General features: G+C 40.9%; 1 protein-coding gene across 5 annotated transcripts in view; it reads right to left on the reverse strand.

The window, feature by feature from the left end:
* Positions 1-15899, reverse strand: part of usp25 (ubiquitin specific peptidase 25) — a 34693-nt gene extending 18794 nt beyond the window's left edge. For 4 of the 5 annotated variants that reach the window (XM_055046582.1, XM_055046585.1, XM_055046584.1 and 1 more), the window contains exons 1-10: positions 15664-15899; positions 11615-11692; positions 11225-11369; positions 10987-11110; positions 9436-9598; positions 6063-6149; positions 4551-4688; positions 3451-3527; positions 2589-2662; positions 1025-1176 (exon numbers count right to left, since the gene is read on the reverse strand). In XM_055046582.1, coding sequence (XP_054902557.1) covers positions 1025-1176; positions 2589-2662; positions 3451-3527; positions 4551-4688; positions 6063-6149; positions 9436-9598; positions 10987-11110; positions 11225-11369; positions 11615-11692; positions 15664-15705 — 1080 coding nt within the window. In that variant the 5' untranslated portion in view covers positions 15706-15899. The remainder of the gene's footprint in view (positions 1-1024; positions 1177-2588; positions 2663-3450; positions 3528-4550; positions 4689-6062; positions 6150-9435; positions 9599-10986; positions 11111-11224; positions 11370-11614; positions 11693-15663) is intronic. The other variant, XM_055046583.1, reaches the window with a different exon arrangement.
* Positions 15900-20586: the final 4687 nt, after the last annotated feature.

The raw sequence follows: 20586 nt of genomic DNA on the forward strand, positions 1-20586 counted from the left end.
AATCGGAGAAAGCTGCTTTTTGCTTCTCCTGCTAGTTTATGGTGGAGGAAAAATACGTATAGGGATGTAACAGCAGATCACGATATAAAACGTCTTGTGATTGTTGCCCAGTTGCTGTATCGTTCTGAAGTGGAATAAGCCGTGATATGAAGGTGGAGGCTTTTAAGCTTCACAACCTCTCATTGTTGGATATTTCAAATAAACTAAACAATCCCTATGTTACCTTCAGTGATTACAAGAAGGTAACATAGGTAACTATTTATTGATGTATATATCAATAAATAGTTGCATCTGATTCCTTGAAACTGGGCCTTAATATGAATCCTTTAAATGGGGGTGTTATCGCCTCCTAGTGGTCCAGCATGGAAGTACACTTTTTTTTTCTTTTTTTTTTTTCTTCCCTGCAGTTTAACAAATAATGCAGCTTCTCTCATGGTTAGTTTTTTTTCTTGATTATGTAAACAATTACAATTTCTACTGCAAGTCTTACATGTTTTATACTTGTATCTAAAGGCTGACAGTATTAAAAACTGTCAGTTATTCAAGGCTAAATCACATTGGATGATACATTTTGCTTTTGGTGGTTTACACTTCTGTGATGCTTTGCAGGAAACTGTCTGATCCAATATGATGTCAAAGGAGTCGTCTCTACTTCACCCCCAGCTCAGTCCCTCCACCCAGTTCCACAGGGCTGTACCCATCTGTACCTTGACCTGATAATTAGCTGCTCACAACTGCTCTGGGATAGTGAAGTGAAGACTGTGTCAGAGCAGAGGGCAAATCCGAAATAGAACAAGTGTCACAAAAAGAGCAAGGGCTTTGGAAAACAACCCAACCAATTGCTTCGGTTGTTCAGTTTCAGCAACTGAACAAAAGAAGATCATGAGAAGAAATGCAACAGGAACCAGTTGGTCTAGATTTAAACTGACACTTATAACTGGAGCATAATGGATTACAAGATGACCCATTATGTCCCTCTGCACAGTTATGAAAATAATCATTTCCACCTTGTTTCATCTCTTACCTCCTGCCCAGATCTGGCAGAGTTCTCTGCTGAGTGCAGGGACTCGATCTCCCCCTCCACCATCGCTGCCTCCAAACATTCATGGAGGTCCTTGAAGCCGTTCACCTGCAGGGGGTACTGGCCAAACATCTCTGTGTTCTCAAACTTTTTCCCTGAGGGATTCCACACAGAGGAGACAAACTGTAAGCTATCAGACTCTCTTAGTATAATTAGTCCAAAACTCTAGCCTCTGACAAGAGACGATTAAAAAAAATATTTCTTCTTTTTTCAATCCTAAGGAACTGACTTTGTATGCCTTTCAATGGCAAATCAGTTTTTTCTAATCTGGATACAAATTTAATTAATTCCAACAGAGTTTAATGTGTACAGCTGAAACTAGAAGTTGACATAAACTGAATTAATAGTCTTGATTTTAGCTCAGTTAATAATTCTGAAATTATTTTTGTTGTCTAAATGGCAATAATCACAGAATATGTCAGCTCCATTTAACAATTTCTTCAAAATATATTTATATACAGATGTATTATGTCTGCAGGCTGCAACTGCATTACAAAAAAAATAATAATAATAGTTATAATAATAATAATAATGCAAAACAAAATGATTTGTTCCAACATCCCACCCAAACATGCTAGCATTTCTGGAATCATGCGGCGCTGGAAGAGAACGTGTTCCCTGTAGCTCCACAGCTGATTCTCTTTAAATCCTTGGCAGTTAATCTGCATTTTTCCTGCACACTGCTTATGACCCAATAAGACATTCTGCGACTACGCCCCAATAACCTGGAAACTTCTTAAAGAGAATTTGGAACTTATAATAATTATAAACACCTGGATGTAGAGTTGGCCACACCCTCCCTCGTTACATAAATGCATTTCACCCCACATGCTTAATTCCTCCTTCATCCAGCTTGAATTTGGAAGACAAAGCAGAAGTTAGTAGAAATCATTCAGGGACCTTACTTATATTTAAAAATAAAAAATAAAAAATTTTAAATGATCAGATTCTTAATATATGCTTCACCTGGTGTCTGAAGTTTAAGTTGTGATTCCACTGGTACTTTCAAAACCCCTGAAGGCTGGCGGTAAGATTCACCAGCTCCCATTGAACAGAACTGGACTGGTTTTGCGATGGATCATTTTAGGATCAACTTACAAAATAACAATCATCAGTGTCTAAATTGTCGTTTTATCAATACTGTGAAGCACGCATCACACACTGATGTCAGTCCAGAAAAAGAGGGAGCGCGCTCGCAGACATACAGATGAGGCACTGAAGGACATTTTACGAGCAGCAGAGTCCACAGACCCAGCTTCTGGTGGCTCTGGGCCAGTGTGTCGTGCATAATAAACACAATGTCAATCAGCCATCAAGGTCTTCCACGATCAATGTAACTGCTCTGCTGTTTTACATGGAGCTCATCTCATTAAGACAAGGGCACCTTTCATTACTAGGGGCAAGGACTCGCCTGTTTTGAGGATGCTGATATCAGACCCCACCGCAGCTTGCTTCATCTCCAGATTCTTCACCATTACTATGTTTTAAATTTAAAACTCACTCTCACCTTCTAACACACCCACAGCGAGGAAGCGGCCGTAGAAAAGCTCCACCATCGGGTTCTTTGGCTTCTCTCCCACGCTGCAAAAGAAATATTTATTTCAGGAAATACAAGCCTCCTCATTTAATCGCCTCGCAACCACATCTGCTTGTTTGAGGTGAAAAACGGGGTAAATTTCAAACATTGGGCAGTAAGTTGGTGGTCAAAAGAAAGCACACGTGTGCAATGAATGGGAGAGTTTGAACAAAAATATTAGATCTTCAAATCCTGAATTGCTGGGGGAAAGAATGTTCACGAGGGTGCACAGGCTGCAGTTTTCAGGCCGATACAGATTTTGGCTGATACCTTTAGTCTACATCTATAAGTAGGCGACAAATTCATGAACTTGGCAACAGCGGGGTGACCATTTTTAAATCTGGCAGACATAACCAGGTTGGTTTTAATCCTTTGGCATAGATAAAAACCAGATTCACATACAAGTATTGGCCGATCTCCCACATTTAAGAAAATTGTGGTCGACCGTTCACATTTAAATATCAAGCATCGCATTGTGAAGTAGCTCTGTCGGAAAAAAAACAACTGAATTTTACAATAGCAAAAAGGAATCTAAATCTAAGCAATCACACCTCAGTGTAATTGCGTATTACACTGAGGTGTGTGTTTGGAGTCAGAAGAGTGCTGCAGCATAAAACGAGACAGCAAACTGTGGGTTTGTCACTTTATATCCTCAAAACTTTAATGTATTTTATTGCATGAGTAAGCTTGCACAGGTCCATCATAGAAAGGCCTAATAAAATAAAATGAATGTAATGGTTCTGACGTCACAAGGGTTCAGGAAGTATCCGTCACCACGGCAAGGACAGGTTACCTGTCTTCCTCAGCCTTCATCTGGAAGGCGTCCTCCAGCCAGTCGAGCAGCTTGTGGGTGAACTCGCTTACATCCTGCTGTTAAACAGCACACAAACGCAGGTAAACGTTTTTAGTATTACCCTTATTACAATCAAACCAGTGCAATCCCTATGCTTTACACAACGTCCATCAGCTTTCGAAATAAGACGACTCGTCTTTGACATGGAGTTCACAGAATGGCGAACCTCACAGATAACGTGAACTCCCTGAGGCCTCTCTCTCTTAGTCGTCAGTCAGCAAACGGTAACTCGGGTCAGTGCCTTTCAGACGTGGCTAAAACTCACGGGAGAAAGGAGACTGATGAGTAGAGGCCAGAAGGCTGACCTCATTTTGCTTCTGCAAAAGTGCTGGCTAAGAACAAACGGCCAAAATGAACAGTTCTGCGCATTTAGCACGTTTGTCAAATGCAATGATGAAGAGTCCTGTAAGGTGGAAGAGTTCACAGGAGATGAAGATTAATAGTCCGTAGATTAAAGAGGTCAGGTGTGTTTGCTCCAATAGAGAAGCACAAAGCACATGACGCAGACAAGTTTGTAGCTGCCGCTAACGCCGTTTGAAGGAAGTTGTTTCTTCCCACTGTCGCCACATGTTGATAAGAGGAGGGAAGGATTTCTGGAAAGTTACTCCTTGAAACTGGGCTTATGTAAGATGGCTAACTTCTTTTAATAATTGAAATGACGAACAGGGCCTCATTACATTTTAAAAATAGGATCAAACTGGAACGTATGTTAGTGAATTTGAAGCTAAAATCAATTGGGGGTGGGGGAGGGGTTTATTTAGGGGTATCGGAATCAAATAGGCTCAACTTGTTTTTGTAATATGGATAAGTGTGGAAATCTTCAAAGCTGTGCTAAAACTTTTCTCACAAGAAAATCAAAAAGCAAGACAAACACTACAAGAAGATGCCTACTCTGGTTTCTGACCTGAAGCCAGGCTCTAGCCAAGCTTACAACCGGTTGCTCCTCAGAAAACACGAGCAGCATTAACACGCTGATTTCTGACTTGGCAGCTGGACAACACGTTGCTATGGTGAGCAGGTTGTTGCAGAAAGAGGCTTACCTGCTGTGACTCACTGGATTTGAAGGCGTCTTTGAGGATCTCCACCGCCCGGGACGGATCCACGTATTTCCTCTTGGAGCCCACCATGAGCGAGAACAGGTTCCTCAGCTCTTGCATAAAGGGCAGGTTTCTGTGCTCCTAGTTGTTGCAACACAAGCAGGAGAAAAGATAAAACAAATGAATTAACATCTTAAATCTAATCTAATGAAAAAGGGCTGCACAGTGGCGCAGTTGGGAGCACTGTTGCCTTGCAGCAAGAAGGTCCTGGGTTCGAATCCCAGGGTCTTTCTGCATGGAGTTTGCATTGGCTCTCTCCAGATACTCCGGCTTCCTCCCACAGTCCAAAACCACGACTGTTAGTTAGGTTAATTGGTCTCTCTGAAAGCCAGATATGAGTGTTGTTTGCCATGTCTGTCTCTGTTTCCGGGCGACCTGTATACCCCGCCTCTCGCCCGAGAAATGGTACTCCTTGTGAGTCTGTGTCAAACCAATTGCTGCTCGTAGATCAGTGCTGGTAGAAGCAGAAGCGGTGAGCGTTTTTTGGGGACATTTTTGGGTCCGTTTGTGGCTCTTGGAAGCATTTTTGTCTTTCTCACACTGCATGTGTCTCTCTACAGTCTTAACTCTTGTAAGACTGTAAGAAGGTTGAGACTTACGAGGTTGTTTTCCTGTCTCATGGGTTGGCAATAAATTTGCACTAACCGTTGATGGAGGCATACATTAGGCAGATATTAGCAGCTAGTTAGCAGTAGCCTCAATAGCCTCAAGTCGCACGACGCAATGAAGATATCTGCATGTGACTCAAACTTTTACCTGGCAGAAAAGTCCCACGAGAAAAGGAAAAAAAAAACATTAAAAGCACATATATGAGGCAAGATTAAGTTGAAGCCCCGCCATTAACATATTTAAGACCAAATTAAATTTTAAAGCAAATTCAAGGCTTTAATTTTAGATATAGAAATTGGTTTTCTTTGTAAGATGAAGTGACTAAAAGGCAACTAAAACTGAATTGAAAAACAAACTGTTTGGTTTAAAGTGGACCAAACATCCTGATTTTTCTCCAATGGAGGGCGTGAGGGTCAGGGGGAGGCCAGTGTTGCTGATGTAAATCCAACATACTAACAACCGCCAGCAATCTCACACGCAAGTAAAGTGCCAGTGATTGGAATGAAGGGTGTCGAGATGAAGAGGGGTCAGCCCCAAATTACGTTTCCAGAGCAGAGGATTAGATCAGATCCGCAGCAGCAGGCCGACCCTAATGGACCGCTCTCTGGAGCTGAGATGGCAGACTGAGTGTGCGGTTAAAGTAATTTACTCTAATCCGAAAGCTGCTCTATCATGGATACAGGATGTGAAGCGTTCAGCCGACATGACCTAAGCGATGTCCCCAGAACCCAACACGGCAGCTTCTGATTTGTGGCACTCCACCTGTCTCCACAGGAACTGCGAGCTCCAGTTAAGAGCAGCTGCACTAACAAAGCTTAGAAGATGTTACTTCAGCTTTCAACTCACCTTCTGGTTGCGAGGCAGATCAAGGACTCTGGCGGGCGGCGAATAGTTGAGAACCAGCCTCTGGAACTCCAGCAAGTTGAACAGAGACTGGAGAGCAAGAAGAAATGAAGCCATGTTAGAGACGTTGCACAGCAACTAAACAATTGAGGATGCAAAAAAAAAAAAAAAAACAGAAAAAAACAATAGCTTTAACACAAAAAAAGGTAGAAAATACCTTTTACACCTTAAAAAAGACCTTCTGCAAAGTGTTTTTTTGTGTCTTTTTTTAACTATTTTTTTTATTCCAAATTGAAAGTAAAGTCTCTATCGACTGACATATGGATTTTCCCGTCCAAACCACATCATCCAGGTCTCCAAACCTGCCCTGTTTATAGTGAAGTCTGAATTACCTCAGAGACATTAGATAATCATCTTCCAACCCTTTAATATTTATTAATACTTATCTTTAAACAGTCTTTTCACCATTCAAAAATCTACTAATTCATATTTTGAAAATTGTTCAAATGAAATATTTACCTACTTAGAAACGTAAATAAGCATTTATGCTCTAAGAAAACAAAAAATAAACCTCAAGTGTTGAATATCTGAATGAATCAGTCTTTGTAATGTCTCAAACTTGTTTATTCTGTCTTTATATTGTTCACTCCATTATATAGTGCACTGATAATAGTTTGGCAAGTTTTCTTCTGAGGAAATTTTAATACTTTTGGGAAACTATTTCTAAATACACATTTAAAACTTTCGTCCAGAATTTCAGTTGAAAGGTTCGAATTTAAGGAACAAACTACACCACGATGAACGAGATAAAAGAGTTGAAAGCCAATAAAGGAGAATGTTAAACCTCTGAAAGAACAAAAGAGAAAGTGCTTTTATTTTGATGCTTTTAGCCGAAACTATCCTTGCGATGTTGCAGCTAGCTTATCAGCGAGAGAATGAATAGCTGATATTTGGAGAGACTTTCATGTGGTCATTATTCTGAAGCAACAGCTCGCGGGAACACATCGTTATGAGACATTAACGTCCCATAAATCCTCGATAGCTCTAGCAGTTAATCAAGCTAATCCTTTCCCAGTAAAACGTGCAGCAGCAGAAGTCTGCAGCTGCATTAAAGAGTCGAGCCTCAGACCAGGAGTACAAGTCTGAAGTCTGGTGGATTTACTTGGGTTTTTGCCACTTTTGCTACGGTGACTTACAAAACACAACTTCTTCAATGCAGTTATACGAGAATCCCCACCGCATTGGTACCCTTAATTTATTCACACGTCATCTTTCTATGAAGACTCATCCGAAAGTGCTCTAAAACAACAGTATACTAAGCAGTGCAGCTGAAATATTGATATGCAATTAGATGGAAGGCAGAAGCTGCTTAAAAACATTTAAATTGATTTTCTCTCTGCTGCATCAGATATTGTGCCGCAGCTAATTGTTGTAGGTTGAACCGTGGTGGAGGAGAGCTAGAAAAACGCTGCTACTGATTTATTTTAGGACGCTGAATTGTGGCGCTGATTAACTGATCAGAAGTCAAATAAGTGTGCTGCAGGAGTTCATGCCTGCAGGGTTGCCAATGTGTATTAAATTGATGGGTCCGTATGACTTGAACAGTGAAAAAGCCACAGACTTCAGCTTTAACAAATGAACATTCTCTTAGGTTTCGTTTCACTTTTGTCGTGTTTGTGTTACAACCTTCCCGTTTTTCAAATTAAAAGCTTTTCCTGTTCAAGTCATTTAAAAGTTCTACTGAAATGTGTGCAAGCTGAGAATACAAATGTTACTCATATTGATTTTTTTAAATTATTATTATCAACTTTGATTTAACTTCTCCTGCCTGTGAATGCACTTTGATTATTTTAAAGCACATGTGCCAAACTCAAGGCCCGTGGGCCAATTGTGGCACACCATAACCATTTATGTGGCCCTCAAGACTCTAGAGTGAAGAAATGCACTCAAATATTATTACATCAGTCAAACCAAATCAGTTTTTATTTGTATTGTGCCAAATTACATCAAAGTGAAAAGATGCCAAAAATTTCATTTTAAAAAATAATTATTGAACGCAGAGACAGCTGTAGTATTTTGTTCATTGGTAGTTTTATCAATACATTTCGCCACAACCTGCTGTTTGAGGACACGCATGATCTTGATGTAGCATGAAATGAAAAAGACTTTGACACCAGTTTTAGATGGATCTTGCAAATAGTAAGATAACAAGAGTTGAAAACAGAGAAGAGTCAGAAACTTTGAACACCGATGCATGAAAGTATTGATCTCATTTGATAAATTAGTGAAATCATGGTGTGTCGTTAAGGCAAATGAATACTCGTCTTTGGAAGGTTGGGAGTTTTTCTCCCCGCAGGAAAGAAAAAAAAAAGTTGTTTACTTCAAAGTGAGCAGGCCAAAGCAGTGCCGTCTTCTTAGCCGTATGGATAACATTACAGGCGAAAGCCAAGCATCATGTGATGGTGTATCCAGTGTTCATTTGGCATATTTCAGCTCAGATCACATTTTACCACCAAGTCCAGCAGCACATGAGATGTAATTAAGCTTCCCTGGATTTCTAACATTATGACAGCTGACATGATTCCAGTAATGAGAGTTTCACATCATTACAATCCGTTGGAACTAAACAAGAATACAGCAGTATTATGTGATTTTCCGCACACAAGTATTATTTTACAGCACAATCATGTAACCATCTCACATAAAATGCTACATATATCAAATTGGAACTAAAAGCAAATTTGACTCTTTAATTTACCGTCTTGAAATTTAAAAACTCCAGCTCTTTCTGAAACTCCACTTTCAGGAAGTCTTAGCAACATTACTTCTCCATTAACCATTTAACAAAGCTTTTACCGTTGCGCTGAGATTTAGCTCCTATATTGAGCTCAGCAGATGAACAGTTCCGCCAGGTGTTTGCTAATTGCTGCTGGCTAGTCTGATGGAGCTGAGTGGGGGATTTGCGGAACAGTGGAACACTGTGAGGCGGAACCTCGAAAGCTTGGAAACTGCTGCAGCTCCAAGGAGGAACTTTGTAATTTGAAGGTGCCACGAAAAGTTAAAGGATTTCTCAAACGTGCACGGAGGAATCAAGACAAAACTACAGGTATGTTTTTGATGAGGGAACATTATAACATAATGTAAAGCAAGAAAAAAAAAAAGAAAAACGATTTTATTTAATACTGCCCCTTTAAGATATCTCCACCACCACCAAACATTCATACAACAGGCTGAAAAATTATTCAAATTCCTCCCAGTTGGAATATAATGCTCATCAAATATTAGGCATTACTATTGCATACACTTATGTTGTGTGAATGACACCAGTCTGCTTTGTGCAACTACAGTAGTTTGGACCAATATTTTACACGTTTACCTGTATGACAGCACTGAACCAGCAGGTATTGCCGACGTTCTTCAGACCCACTGGGCAGCTGTCTATCCTCTTTCTGTCGTGTGGGTTGGGCGAGTCGCTCCATACTTCTGTGTGGGTACGCTTTAGACTCGCCTTGTTCTCTGCTATGCTGGCCTCCAAAACCCTACCAGGACAGAAACCAGGGAACATGAAAAAAAAAGAAAAAAAAAAGCTTTTGACTTCGACACAAGAGATTTTCGATAAATCAATTTAGGATCATTTTTAAACAACAATGACAAGACCTGCAAACGGCAGTGTTGACATTTTAGCCGAAATTTAACCTTCATCCAACTTTCACACTAAAAATCAGATTTTTCTTTTACAATCGTATCAAGGTCACAAATGTTGAGACGGTTTTAAAAGAGACTTTAGTCTGAACAAATATCACATATAATCAAAAATTAACACTGGATGTGTCAGACTCATAATTTTGCGCTGTCGGAAGCAGGAAGCTGCGAAATTGGATGAATGAAGCGAGCTTGGTAGATCTTGTGATTGCTGCTCTATTTAGTTACTGCAGGCTAGCAGGTTTCAGCCACGTGCCTATGTTCAACCAACCTGACACAAAAAAGTATCCAAAAATTTCTACTTTTTTAAATTGCCATGTTTCCATTGAGCAACTTTTTTTTCTTAAGTCCAAACTGCGCAAATATAAGGTCAACGGAAACGGAGTTATTGATCACATTCACAAACTGGTGGTTAAAGCAACAGTTTAACCACAGGTATCAGTTCACCTCATAGGTGAGGTTAACTAATGTAAACCTCATAGTAATGCACGTTTGGAGGGTGGAAAAACAAAATTAAACAGTTTTCTGTTAAAGGGTACACAGTTAAAATCCACTAATATTCTTTTAAACCCTGCAAATATAAACGGTGTCTATTAACTTGTTCTAATTTTCTGACTTCCACCAAAACGGCAGCCGAACTGACCAACACTTAAAATATGCACTGTGATCAAATCTGTTCACTACAGAAAACTAACTATGACTGTTAATAATTAGAGATGCACTGATCCACTTTTTTCACTTTCGATACCGATACAGATAACTGAGGTTTAATATCAGAATATCCTGATCCGACACAAATAAACACAAACTTTAAAAAAAAAGATATAAATGTGGTGATTTATAAATTCATTTTATGACTCTGCACTAGTACAGCACACTTAAATATACCTATAGTCTAACAAACTTGTGAGCATGTAAAAACAACACAACTTTCATTTGTTCAGTTAGTTTTGTTAGTAGCATAATCAGCCCATTTAAAATAAACAAACAAACAATAGGTCGACTGCTTTGGTCAAACGTGTAAAAAATAAACCAAAGCAAATAGTTCGGAAACTGCGATTAGGAATTATTAGAAAGGATATTCAAATGACATCGTTCAGAGCGCAAAGCATAGAGTTAGACTGAATAGAAAGAGCTAGAATCCTCACCCCCACCCCAATATCTGGACCGATCCAGACATCAATATCGGATCGATGCATCTCCACTATCTTTGTCCTGAGCTCACCTGCTGATGGCCTGCTCCTCATCAGTGATGCCCGTCTCCCTAAACGCCCTGCTGGACTCCTCCAGACTGAGGGCGATCGCCCTCTGCAGGTCATCTTTATCGTCTCCCGTCAGGTCTATTACATCTGCAGCAGCAACAACAAAAGGCACCAACAGGAATTTCATGTTGCAAAAAACGTTTGCACATATTGCTCTTAGAATACGTTTTGTGTCATCCCACTCTCAGGTAATGTGCTTACTTGTGTCTGCCTGGCTGCCAACGCTGATGTATCTGTCGCTGGCCACCTGGGAAGTCTGGTAGTAGGTAGTCTCATCTTGCTGAGGAACCTTTGAGTTCTTCTCTGTTAAAAACGCCACGGCCTCAGCCACGTCTCCATTGCTCACCTGCAGTGAAACCAAGCAAAAAAAAACAAAAAACTGAACGTTAACAGAGCAGGAAAAGTAAAGACATAATTCACACTTTCTGTGTTGAATCAAACACAAACTGCAGGAGATTTTGACTTAAGAGGGATGCGTGCAGTTTTTGCAGTAAACTATAAATATGGGGAAATGTTAACCCTGATTTGATACAAAAGGGGGAGGAAAGAAACGGATTTCTCGAGAGAGGTGGCCTTTGCTTTCAGCTGTACCTGCAGGGCCTGCTGAAGCAGCTGAATGTCTGTGGTGCCTGTGACCTCTCTCAGCTGGTTTAGTAGCGTCTGCTGGTGCTGTGGAGAGAGAGACAGAAACATGATAAAAATCCAGCTCCAGGCAAAGCTCAGTAGAGTTATTGGTTCGATTATTCTCTTTACAAATGGAAAACAAAGACAAGGAAGTCAGCAAACTGTAACCAAATAACAGCAAAATGCCAGCTGGCAGCAATGAGCACTTCTAGTCTGTGATTTCAGGATGAGCAAAAGCCATTCAGTCCTTACATCTTGTGCTCAACAGTGCCTGACTGCAATTCCATGCCGTTACCAAAAGTCGACATATTGTGTTGTTTTTTGTTGTTTAGCTTGCCTGCCATGACATTCGAGTCCCTAGGCTCTCATGTTAATCTTCAGTCGCATGAAACAATCCCATTCAAACCATAAGGTTCACAGTAAACAGAGCATGAACTCGTCCAAATGAATCTGGGAAGTGAACTATATCAAAAATCTTATTCATGACTGTCATCAATGAGAAAGTCGCCGTACTGTCTGGATTTCCAACAATGTGTAGACTTCACTGCAACAACACAAAGAGAAAAATAAATAATTTGCAGGCTGAATTCTTTACTCAGGCCACAAACTACTAGAAATAATGGCTTTTAGGGTGAGACTGATATCAACAGCACTGTTGTGCAGAAGCTTTTTAAAGGTGCCCTTATGAATCTGAAACAGTTACAACAAAAAAGGTTATTAAAAGGAACAAAAAAAAAAGGAAAAAGGTAGCGCCTGGGGAAATAATGTGACGTCACACAGCAGCACTCGCACTAAGTTAATGAAACTTTTATCCGACAAGTGGAAAGTGGAAAACTCTGCATGCCTGCTGCTTCTGCAATGCAGGTATGCATCACAGCGTTACTTCAATAGAAGAAATTGGTATTAGAAAATCTCAGCTGGGGGGGGGAAAAAAGAGCAACAGGCACAAAAAAATAAAGAAGGCTGACAGAGGATTGTTGCATGTTGGTAAAATGCTTAATGACAAAATGATCCAGATCTGAGTTAAAAAGGGAGATCAGTTACAGCTTTTCTTTCAATGTGTCTGCATGAGATTCTATTATGTTTTTATTGGTCTTTTCAGGCATTTCTTGTTTTTAGATGTTTTCTTTTTACACATCTCCTTTCTTTATTCGTATGCACCACCTGGGAATTATGCTATTTGCCTTGTCAGAAGAGTTTGTTTAATGAGCATCTGACTAGTAAGAGGAATATTTAATCAATTTTGTTTCATGAAGGCAACATGCAACCTGGACTAGAGCCACAAATATTAGAAAATCCAGTGGCAACAGTAACGCTGAAAATTACAGCAATCACGACATCGTTAAACACTTTGAGCGATGTCATTAGTGTCCGGTTTGAGCATCTGCTGCTGTGAGACTAACTGGCTAAATATAGCATTAGCATGAAAAGTGTAAGTTCAGAAGTTCTGGAGTAGAAAAGTCAACAACAACGGCACGGTAAATGACGAGCAAGTGAAAAAGTGCCGTTGATGTTGTGCTGATTTATAACAAAACAAAAGGTGTTTTAATTTAATAATCACATTTTTAAACAAAAACTACATCAAGAAAATGAAACATTTTCAATAAAAACAAACAAACAAACAGTTTTTGGTAAAATTTGTTGAATAAATAGATGCACAAGCTCAACTACAATTATGCTATCTAGCTTATTCAACTATCAGATTGGTGCAAAGTGCTGCTGCTACATGTTTAGTATTGAGATGCTATTTCGGGACTGAATAGCTTTGCTGATAGATAGGCTAACTCCTTTTTAGCACAGTGGGCTTTTAGCAAGCTGTTCAAGAGGAATGTGTTTCTGTGGATGCCGCTTGTGTTTCATATTTACAGGTGTACCAGAAACACACAAATGCAAAGGTTCCGACTAAGGACTTTTGTGTGTAAAAAATAAATAAATAAAATGCTAATTGCATTCAAATTTTAAACTTCTTAATATCTATGTAATTAATCAAAATGAATTTGTTAAAATCCCAGCCTTAGTTCTGATGTGCGAAACAAAACAGAAAAAAACATAATTTGACCTGCTAATCTCTAATCAGGGCTGATTAAGAAAAGAATTATCCAATACTGAAGACTGGTGCCTTTATCTATATATTTTTTTAAAATAAAAGTGATAAACAAAGAATAAATGAACTAGTCAAACAACCCCAGGAGAAAACATTTGTGAGTCACAGCTGTGGATCGTAGATCCAAGTCTCCTGTTGTTGGGTTGGGAAAATCTGCTTGTTTACACAGATGGTACAACTGGAAGGACACACAGCAAAGGTGACTCTTGTCGCCATTTGTTCTGGAAATAACCAAGTCTAATGAAGTGTGAGGAGAAGTTTTGAGTTTCAAACTAGTTTACTTAAAAACAGGAACGGGTCTGACTCTCCATACATTCTCAGTATCTGTTTATAATGGAAGAGCATTCACTCCTTTGCCGGAGGCTAACATGACAATGTCACTCAGTCAGCATCAGAAAGACTGATGGGTGCTGGTCTAGATGGCATGGATGGTGTCTTCCCGATCAATGAGGTATGGTCTGGGCTCAGCTTGAGACAGTTTTAGGCCATGCCATCTACAACAGCACTGACTCAGACATGCACACGCACGTGTATCTCAGTGAAACACCGTTGGCACCAGAACAACTCAGGGTTACAGACCAGGGTGGATCCAGTCTCCGTCTGGTTCTGTACCGCAGGAAAACAAAACAACCTGACAGAAAAGTCCATTCCTCTGACAGGTCATCACATGAAAAATGGCACCACACCTGACACTTCCAAAAACTCTCTGGATGAGAGTGTACACACTCTGAGCAGATTTTTTTTTTCAAATGCGTTGAATAATAATAATAATAGTAGTTGCTAATATTTCAAATCAGGGTTAGAGAGGAGTGGTCTGCACTGTTTACAAACACCAACCTGTAAAATAAATGCCATTATTGTTACTCAAGTTGAAACTGCAGGCCCTGTGAAGGTCAGGGCGGTTTGTGTTGCTGCTACTTTTAGGTTTGAGTCATTGGTGGAAGCTTCCGTAGTTAAAATCACAAGAAGCGCAACAAGAAGCGCATCAAGAAGCAGGACGTCGGACAGTGATTATATAACGTCGCTGCACATAACCGGAGCGACACAAACGTAAAACCGGCGGAGCTACGCACGACGGCCACGCTAAACCCCCTGAAAGCACGGACCTAAAGCAACGGCGTGGACTCTAAAAGCACCTTGGTAAAATGAGAGCATGATGGGATGTAACATAATAATCTGGCTTGCCGGCTATGAACCGAACCATCACACGCTTGGCTCGCTATCAGACCACTCAATCGCATCAGGGCTCGGCTGTGTGCCGCCTTCGCCGTTGGCCACGCTTTGTAAACAAAGACATCAGCTATGTGATGAGTAACCAAGGAAACATTCGCACTCGTAGACGCGGCGTTGCTATTTATGCAGCACCGCACATATAAACGCCAGTGATTGAGGAAGCCCACCCAGAGATTCAACAGTACAACGCCCGTTGGTGGAATTAAAACACGTATTTAACAAGAAGACGAGGACAAATACCAGCAATAAAGCGCAAACTGCCACTGGGGCTTGCGTTTTAGAAAAACAAACAACATAGGAGTTTACTCTATTTCGACACAAATTCATTTACTGTTTTATAAGTGACACTTTGAACAGCAGCCAGCTTTCACAAAGCCGGACATGGCTCAAATTTGTCATAACACGGTCCCGTTAGCCGCAGCTAACAAACAGCTAGCATAATATTGGTCAGCTGCGTAGCATTGGGCCTTCCTAAAAAGGAATTACTGACCACTTCCAAACCCTCTTCTTTACAATAGGTTGCCAAAAACAAACTCATTAAACCGCAATTAAATGCCAGTCTAACTAACCAAGACGCTGACTTGCGGACTCCCGTTTGTTGTCGAGTCCTAAAACTATGCGGCGAAGCAGTTAGGCTAAAGTTAGCTAACCGTTAAGTTATCTCCCACGGCAGGCTTACCTTCTGAGAATGCTGCTGGAGGACATTCTGCTCCACGGTCATGGCCGCTTCGGAGAGAAATGCCGTCAAATTCAAACCAAGAGCAACGAAACACGCGCGGTACCCGTCAACCCGAGAAGCGAATTCAAACCGAGACGCTACGATGTCCCCTCCTTAATCAGCGACATCACGGCCGCCATGGCAGAGTGACTAGCGCAGCTCGTCGGCAGGCATGACAACATTGCTCAGCGCTCGCGAGAGCAGGGATCGATTTTTCATGTCTGCCCGAACCGCAAATACGTCATTACCGTTAGTCAGGGCACGCAAGGACCCTGATACGCATCATAATGTCTCTGCGGTCTGAGATATTAGCTAGATAAATGTACATTTAACACAAGTATTTTTTTTTAATTAATTTAACAGGCAATAATTAAATTTGAAGGGGAAAGGAATGAGATGCTGAATAAGAACAAGTTAATAGCTAAAACAGAGTCGATTAACCGAAGGATGTGTTTTTATCAACAGATAAAAATGAACTTTAACTTCAGGAGACAGTTCATTTTATCTGCAGACCTGATTTTAAAGGTTTCTGCACAATCTCGTTTTGTCAAATTAACCCGAGTTGTCGAGCAGAGCTGAAACTAAACCTCTTATTATCTTATTACCTCTTATCTTAATCCTGAAAATACTGAGGGCAACGTAAGGACAAAGTCTCTGATGTCAACAAGATTTCGAATAACTTAGCTGGAGGGCCATTTTTCCAGTGTTTTTTTTTTTTTTTAAACAACGGTGAAATGAAAAGAGTTGTAACTGATCATCTCCACATCTGTCCTTGGTTTTCTTGTCAACATTTAGATGTTTATCCTCTTAATTCCTCTTAATCTTGAATTAAGAGCATAACACAGGTAATATCTCTCAAATCTTGGGTTGTCACCTTGAAACAAACAAACAAACAAACAAAAAAAGAGCAATATTTCATCATTTGATATATCAAGTAAGCCAAAGATACAGGTTGCAGATCCCTGGCAGATGGAAAGTGTGATCCTATCTCCATACTGCAGCAAAAAGTGCAACACTATGATTTTGAATTTATTGTCAAAGTAAAATTGTGAAGGTTAAATAAATCCACCACTGAGTGTTAACATAAGACATTTATTGAGTAAAATTTATTCGGTGCCTCATTGGCCCCCATCTAGAACCGCCCCTGGGCTGCAGGTTTGGATTTGGTGCATTGATGATGCATTAAATGACCACTGAATGCATAAAATATATTAGCATATCAACACAAAACATACAGAAAGCCCTCAAAAACCTTTTAAAGTAGGAAATATTATTTACTGTTAACCTATTAGTATGATTTGTTATTTAAATAACCAATTATTTTTGGCTGATATTATTGTACATTAAATCAGCAAATAACCAAACCAATATAGTCTACTAAAAGCACAATAAGAAACTTAATCATAGCTAAATGTTCTGTACCATATCAGCTTCAGGAGATAATTGAGGGTGTTGGGAACACCAGGGTTTTGGGTGTTTTTTTGTGGGGATTTTCTGTTTGTCTGTTGTTTCCCTCATCAACCACTAAAGGGTGCCAAGAGGTTGCACTTACCTGGAGGATGTGCCTGCTGTTCTGGATCCAGCGCACCTGTGATCAGTCACATCATCGGCTGGGAGTATAAGAGGAGCAGGCTGCCGGCACGTCAGCGCCTGAGTGTTTGCCGGTTATGGTGTTTCCTTGGATTAAACCAGAGCTTCTCAATTGCATGTTTTATATGTGTCTCTGTACCAGAACAGCTGACTCAAATGATCACATGAAGTCTTCTGCAGCCACCAAGTCCTGCAAGATCCTGTTAGTCACCCAAAGATTCAATTCAGGTGTGTGGCGGAAGGGAAAAACCTAAAACCTAAAACATGCAGGGCAGGGGGACGTGAGGACCGGAATTGAGAAACACTGGATTAAACCCCTTTGAAGCCCGAGTTTCTGGGCTTCTGGATTCCCTCCCTTGTGTCGCCGTGGATGTTACACACTGGTTGCCCGAGTCCCTCTCCACCTCCATTGAGGAATCATTAACAGTTCCTGGTTATAAAGCTGGCAGCTCGATCGCTCCTCACCTCTCCACAAGAACTTACCTGTCCGCCCTCCACTGAAAGCCTCTCCTTTCACCGTCAATCAACTCTCCGTCTGGACTTCTCACCGGAACCTGGATCACCCCAAGAACCCTGCACGAGACCACAACCCCAGAGACCATAGTACCTTCCCTCTGGCAGAACTACATCATCACTCAAGTAAGATCATTCCATTCATCTGAAGATCCATTCGAGGTGAATTCGACTCACCTTGAACTCACCATCACTCTCTCATTATCTTCATAGCGTAGACGACTCCGGCCTCCATCTTCTGGATGAGAACCACACATTCCTATATTTCACCATTGTTAAAATAAACTATTTATCAATTTTTTCTGTTTTCCTGTGTTCTGTATGTTTGCAGAACAACTTGAACCCAACATGACAGAGGGATGAAGAGATGCTGATGTCTGGTTCTTTAGGTCCTGATCCATTCTGTCTGGTATCATGCAGCACGCCGCGCCAGGACGAACACGTTATAATTGCCTGTATTCATCCTAACATTATCTTCCCTCTCATGTCTGTATCTTTACGAGAGGTTTTGCTTCTAAGCACAGTGGAGTATCGGGTGGAGGATGTTTTTGAAAGACGCGGGTTGATGGCAGCTGCACAGTCTCTAGGCAATCAGAAGAGTGTCGGTTCGTAGCTTTATTGGGGGTCTTATTTACATCCAGCCACAATATTTTAACTGACCTTAATTTACGTTTTATTTTGGTCATTGTTACATTTTGTTTATGTGTATGATAAGCGTGTCTATCGGACATTTGTAGAAATGCGTAACAAATCGCATCCCGTATTGGTTCAGTACGGGACCGGTGGCAACCAACCACATCCCATTTCCATTTTCTTTAGCGTGACAGTTTTCATTTGACCTCTTAGATGTTCTCCAGCCATAATTAGTATTGCTCCTTTTCTTGTCTTACAATATTCATACAGCACGCCTGAGGGGGAAGCGTGCCTTCTCAGAGTCAAGCTATGAGAAACTGGTGAGGGTTGTCGGGAAGGGCGTCTGATGTAAGACTTGAGCTGGAACAAATATGCAGATCACCAAAAATGACTGCCGTACCGAATCGGTCTTGGCCGGGGTGATGACGACGGCCTCTGATGCTGTCGGCCAACAAAGTGCTGGTCAGACGAGAAAGATGATATCCCGCGCAAACTGGATGAGGTGCAATATGGCGTCTCCAGAGGGGAGAGAGTTGTGATAGAAACAGATTGCAAAGGCTATATTGGCGAAGGAAACAGAGGTGACCAAGAGGTGGTGGGTAGGTACTGTGCAAATAGATGGTGGTGGAGTTTGGTTATCAATCACTATCACAGGACTGGAAAATGACAGTAAAAGAGAGAAAATTGTAGGAATGTTTGTGGTGAATTCCAGACCGGAGGAATAATCTGGTGGTTATAATGTTATTCCCTCATCATAAGCATACCTGTAGCATAGCTTAGATTTTTTTTTGTGCATGTTTTAGGAATCTTTTAATCTCCCTCGGCAACCATTCAGCTATGCAAAATGCATGGGTGGACCTTGCACCGCCTTCGAGGTGCAGCTCCTCCAGGGAGGAGTTTGGGAGCAAGAGCACCTTGCCCAGCAGCAATTAGCATACAGCTGGTGAAATTGCACGCATTATGCTAGCTACTTCTCAGTGCAACACTAGTAAAAATAAATAATAAAAATGTTACCACACGGTTAATAGAGGAGCAATGTTGTGATGACTTCCTGAAGGCGGAGTCTCAAAAAGGGCAACATTATTTTTAAAGAGAAAGGTCCATTTTCAGGGCGTTAAATTGGGAAGTCAAATTTCTTTTAAGTCATGTTTGACATATGCAGAATTTTATAACAGCTAAAGGTAATACAGTTACTTGATTGTGCAATAAAATGGCCATATGTGTCTCGAGAATATAGAATACGGCTTGTTTAGTGCTTCATCGGACTCTCAAAAAGGCTTATATAGACGTAAAGCATCTCCCTCTCCCTCTCCCCACTCGCTGAACTTAGTGACATAAAGAGAGTGTTACTCAGAAAAAAAAGAAAATTTTGGATTCTAAAAGATAATCATAAAAGGTCTCAATAGTTTATGAATCTGGCCATAACTCCCCCTATTAGTGAGTCAGATTTTCTCCAGATGCAAGCAGCAGGCTATAATATCTCTGATCCAGAAGGAATGGAAGGGCGAGGAGGGGGTCCCTTCATTTAATCAGAATCACCCGACGAGCCAAGAAAGAGGCCAAAGCCAAAATGTCCGGCTTTGATCTGGGCAAATTCGAGTCGAGGAAAATGTCAAAAACAGCTGTTAAAAGGATTGAGTTCAATTGGACGGCTAGGAAATTGTGACACGTCTGGAATCCTGACGACCAAAACTCAGACGGGAGACGGAGAAGTCCAATAAATATGGAGCAGAGCACAAGGAGAAGAAGTCTTACACTTAATGCAGACGGGACTAATACAAGACACATTTGGTCAGGTTTAGCTCAAAGCTAACCACTTTGAATTGCACCGCGGCGTGTCGAGACTGACTGAAGTGGAACGAATCCCAAGCCTCATCCTGAGATCCTTCCAGTTGACAGGAACAAGGAATCTGGTCAGAGTTGGTGGGAAAAAATCGGGTGGATGTAGCTACACTCAGGGTAGCATTGGCAGAAAACATGTTAGAGGTTGAATAAGACTCGAGACGGGAGGGGGAGGGTTCGCCTTCCAGTAAGAGAACGACAAAATATACAGCCTGAGCACAGATGGAATGATTCAGACCTGAACATGATCATGTGTCAGAATGTCCCAGTCAAAGTTCATACCTAAATACCACTGAGTGTAATGTT

The sequence above is a fragment of the Poeciliopsis prolifica genome, unplaced genomic scaffold (genome assembly GCF_027474105.1).
Source record: "Poeciliopsis prolifica strain line A6 unplaced genomic scaffold, Auburn_PproV2 SCAFFOLD024, whole genome shotgun sequence".
Classification (NCBI taxonomy): domain Eukaryota; kingdom Metazoa; phylum Chordata; class Actinopteri; order Cyprinodontiformes; family Poeciliidae; genus Poeciliopsis; species Poeciliopsis prolifica.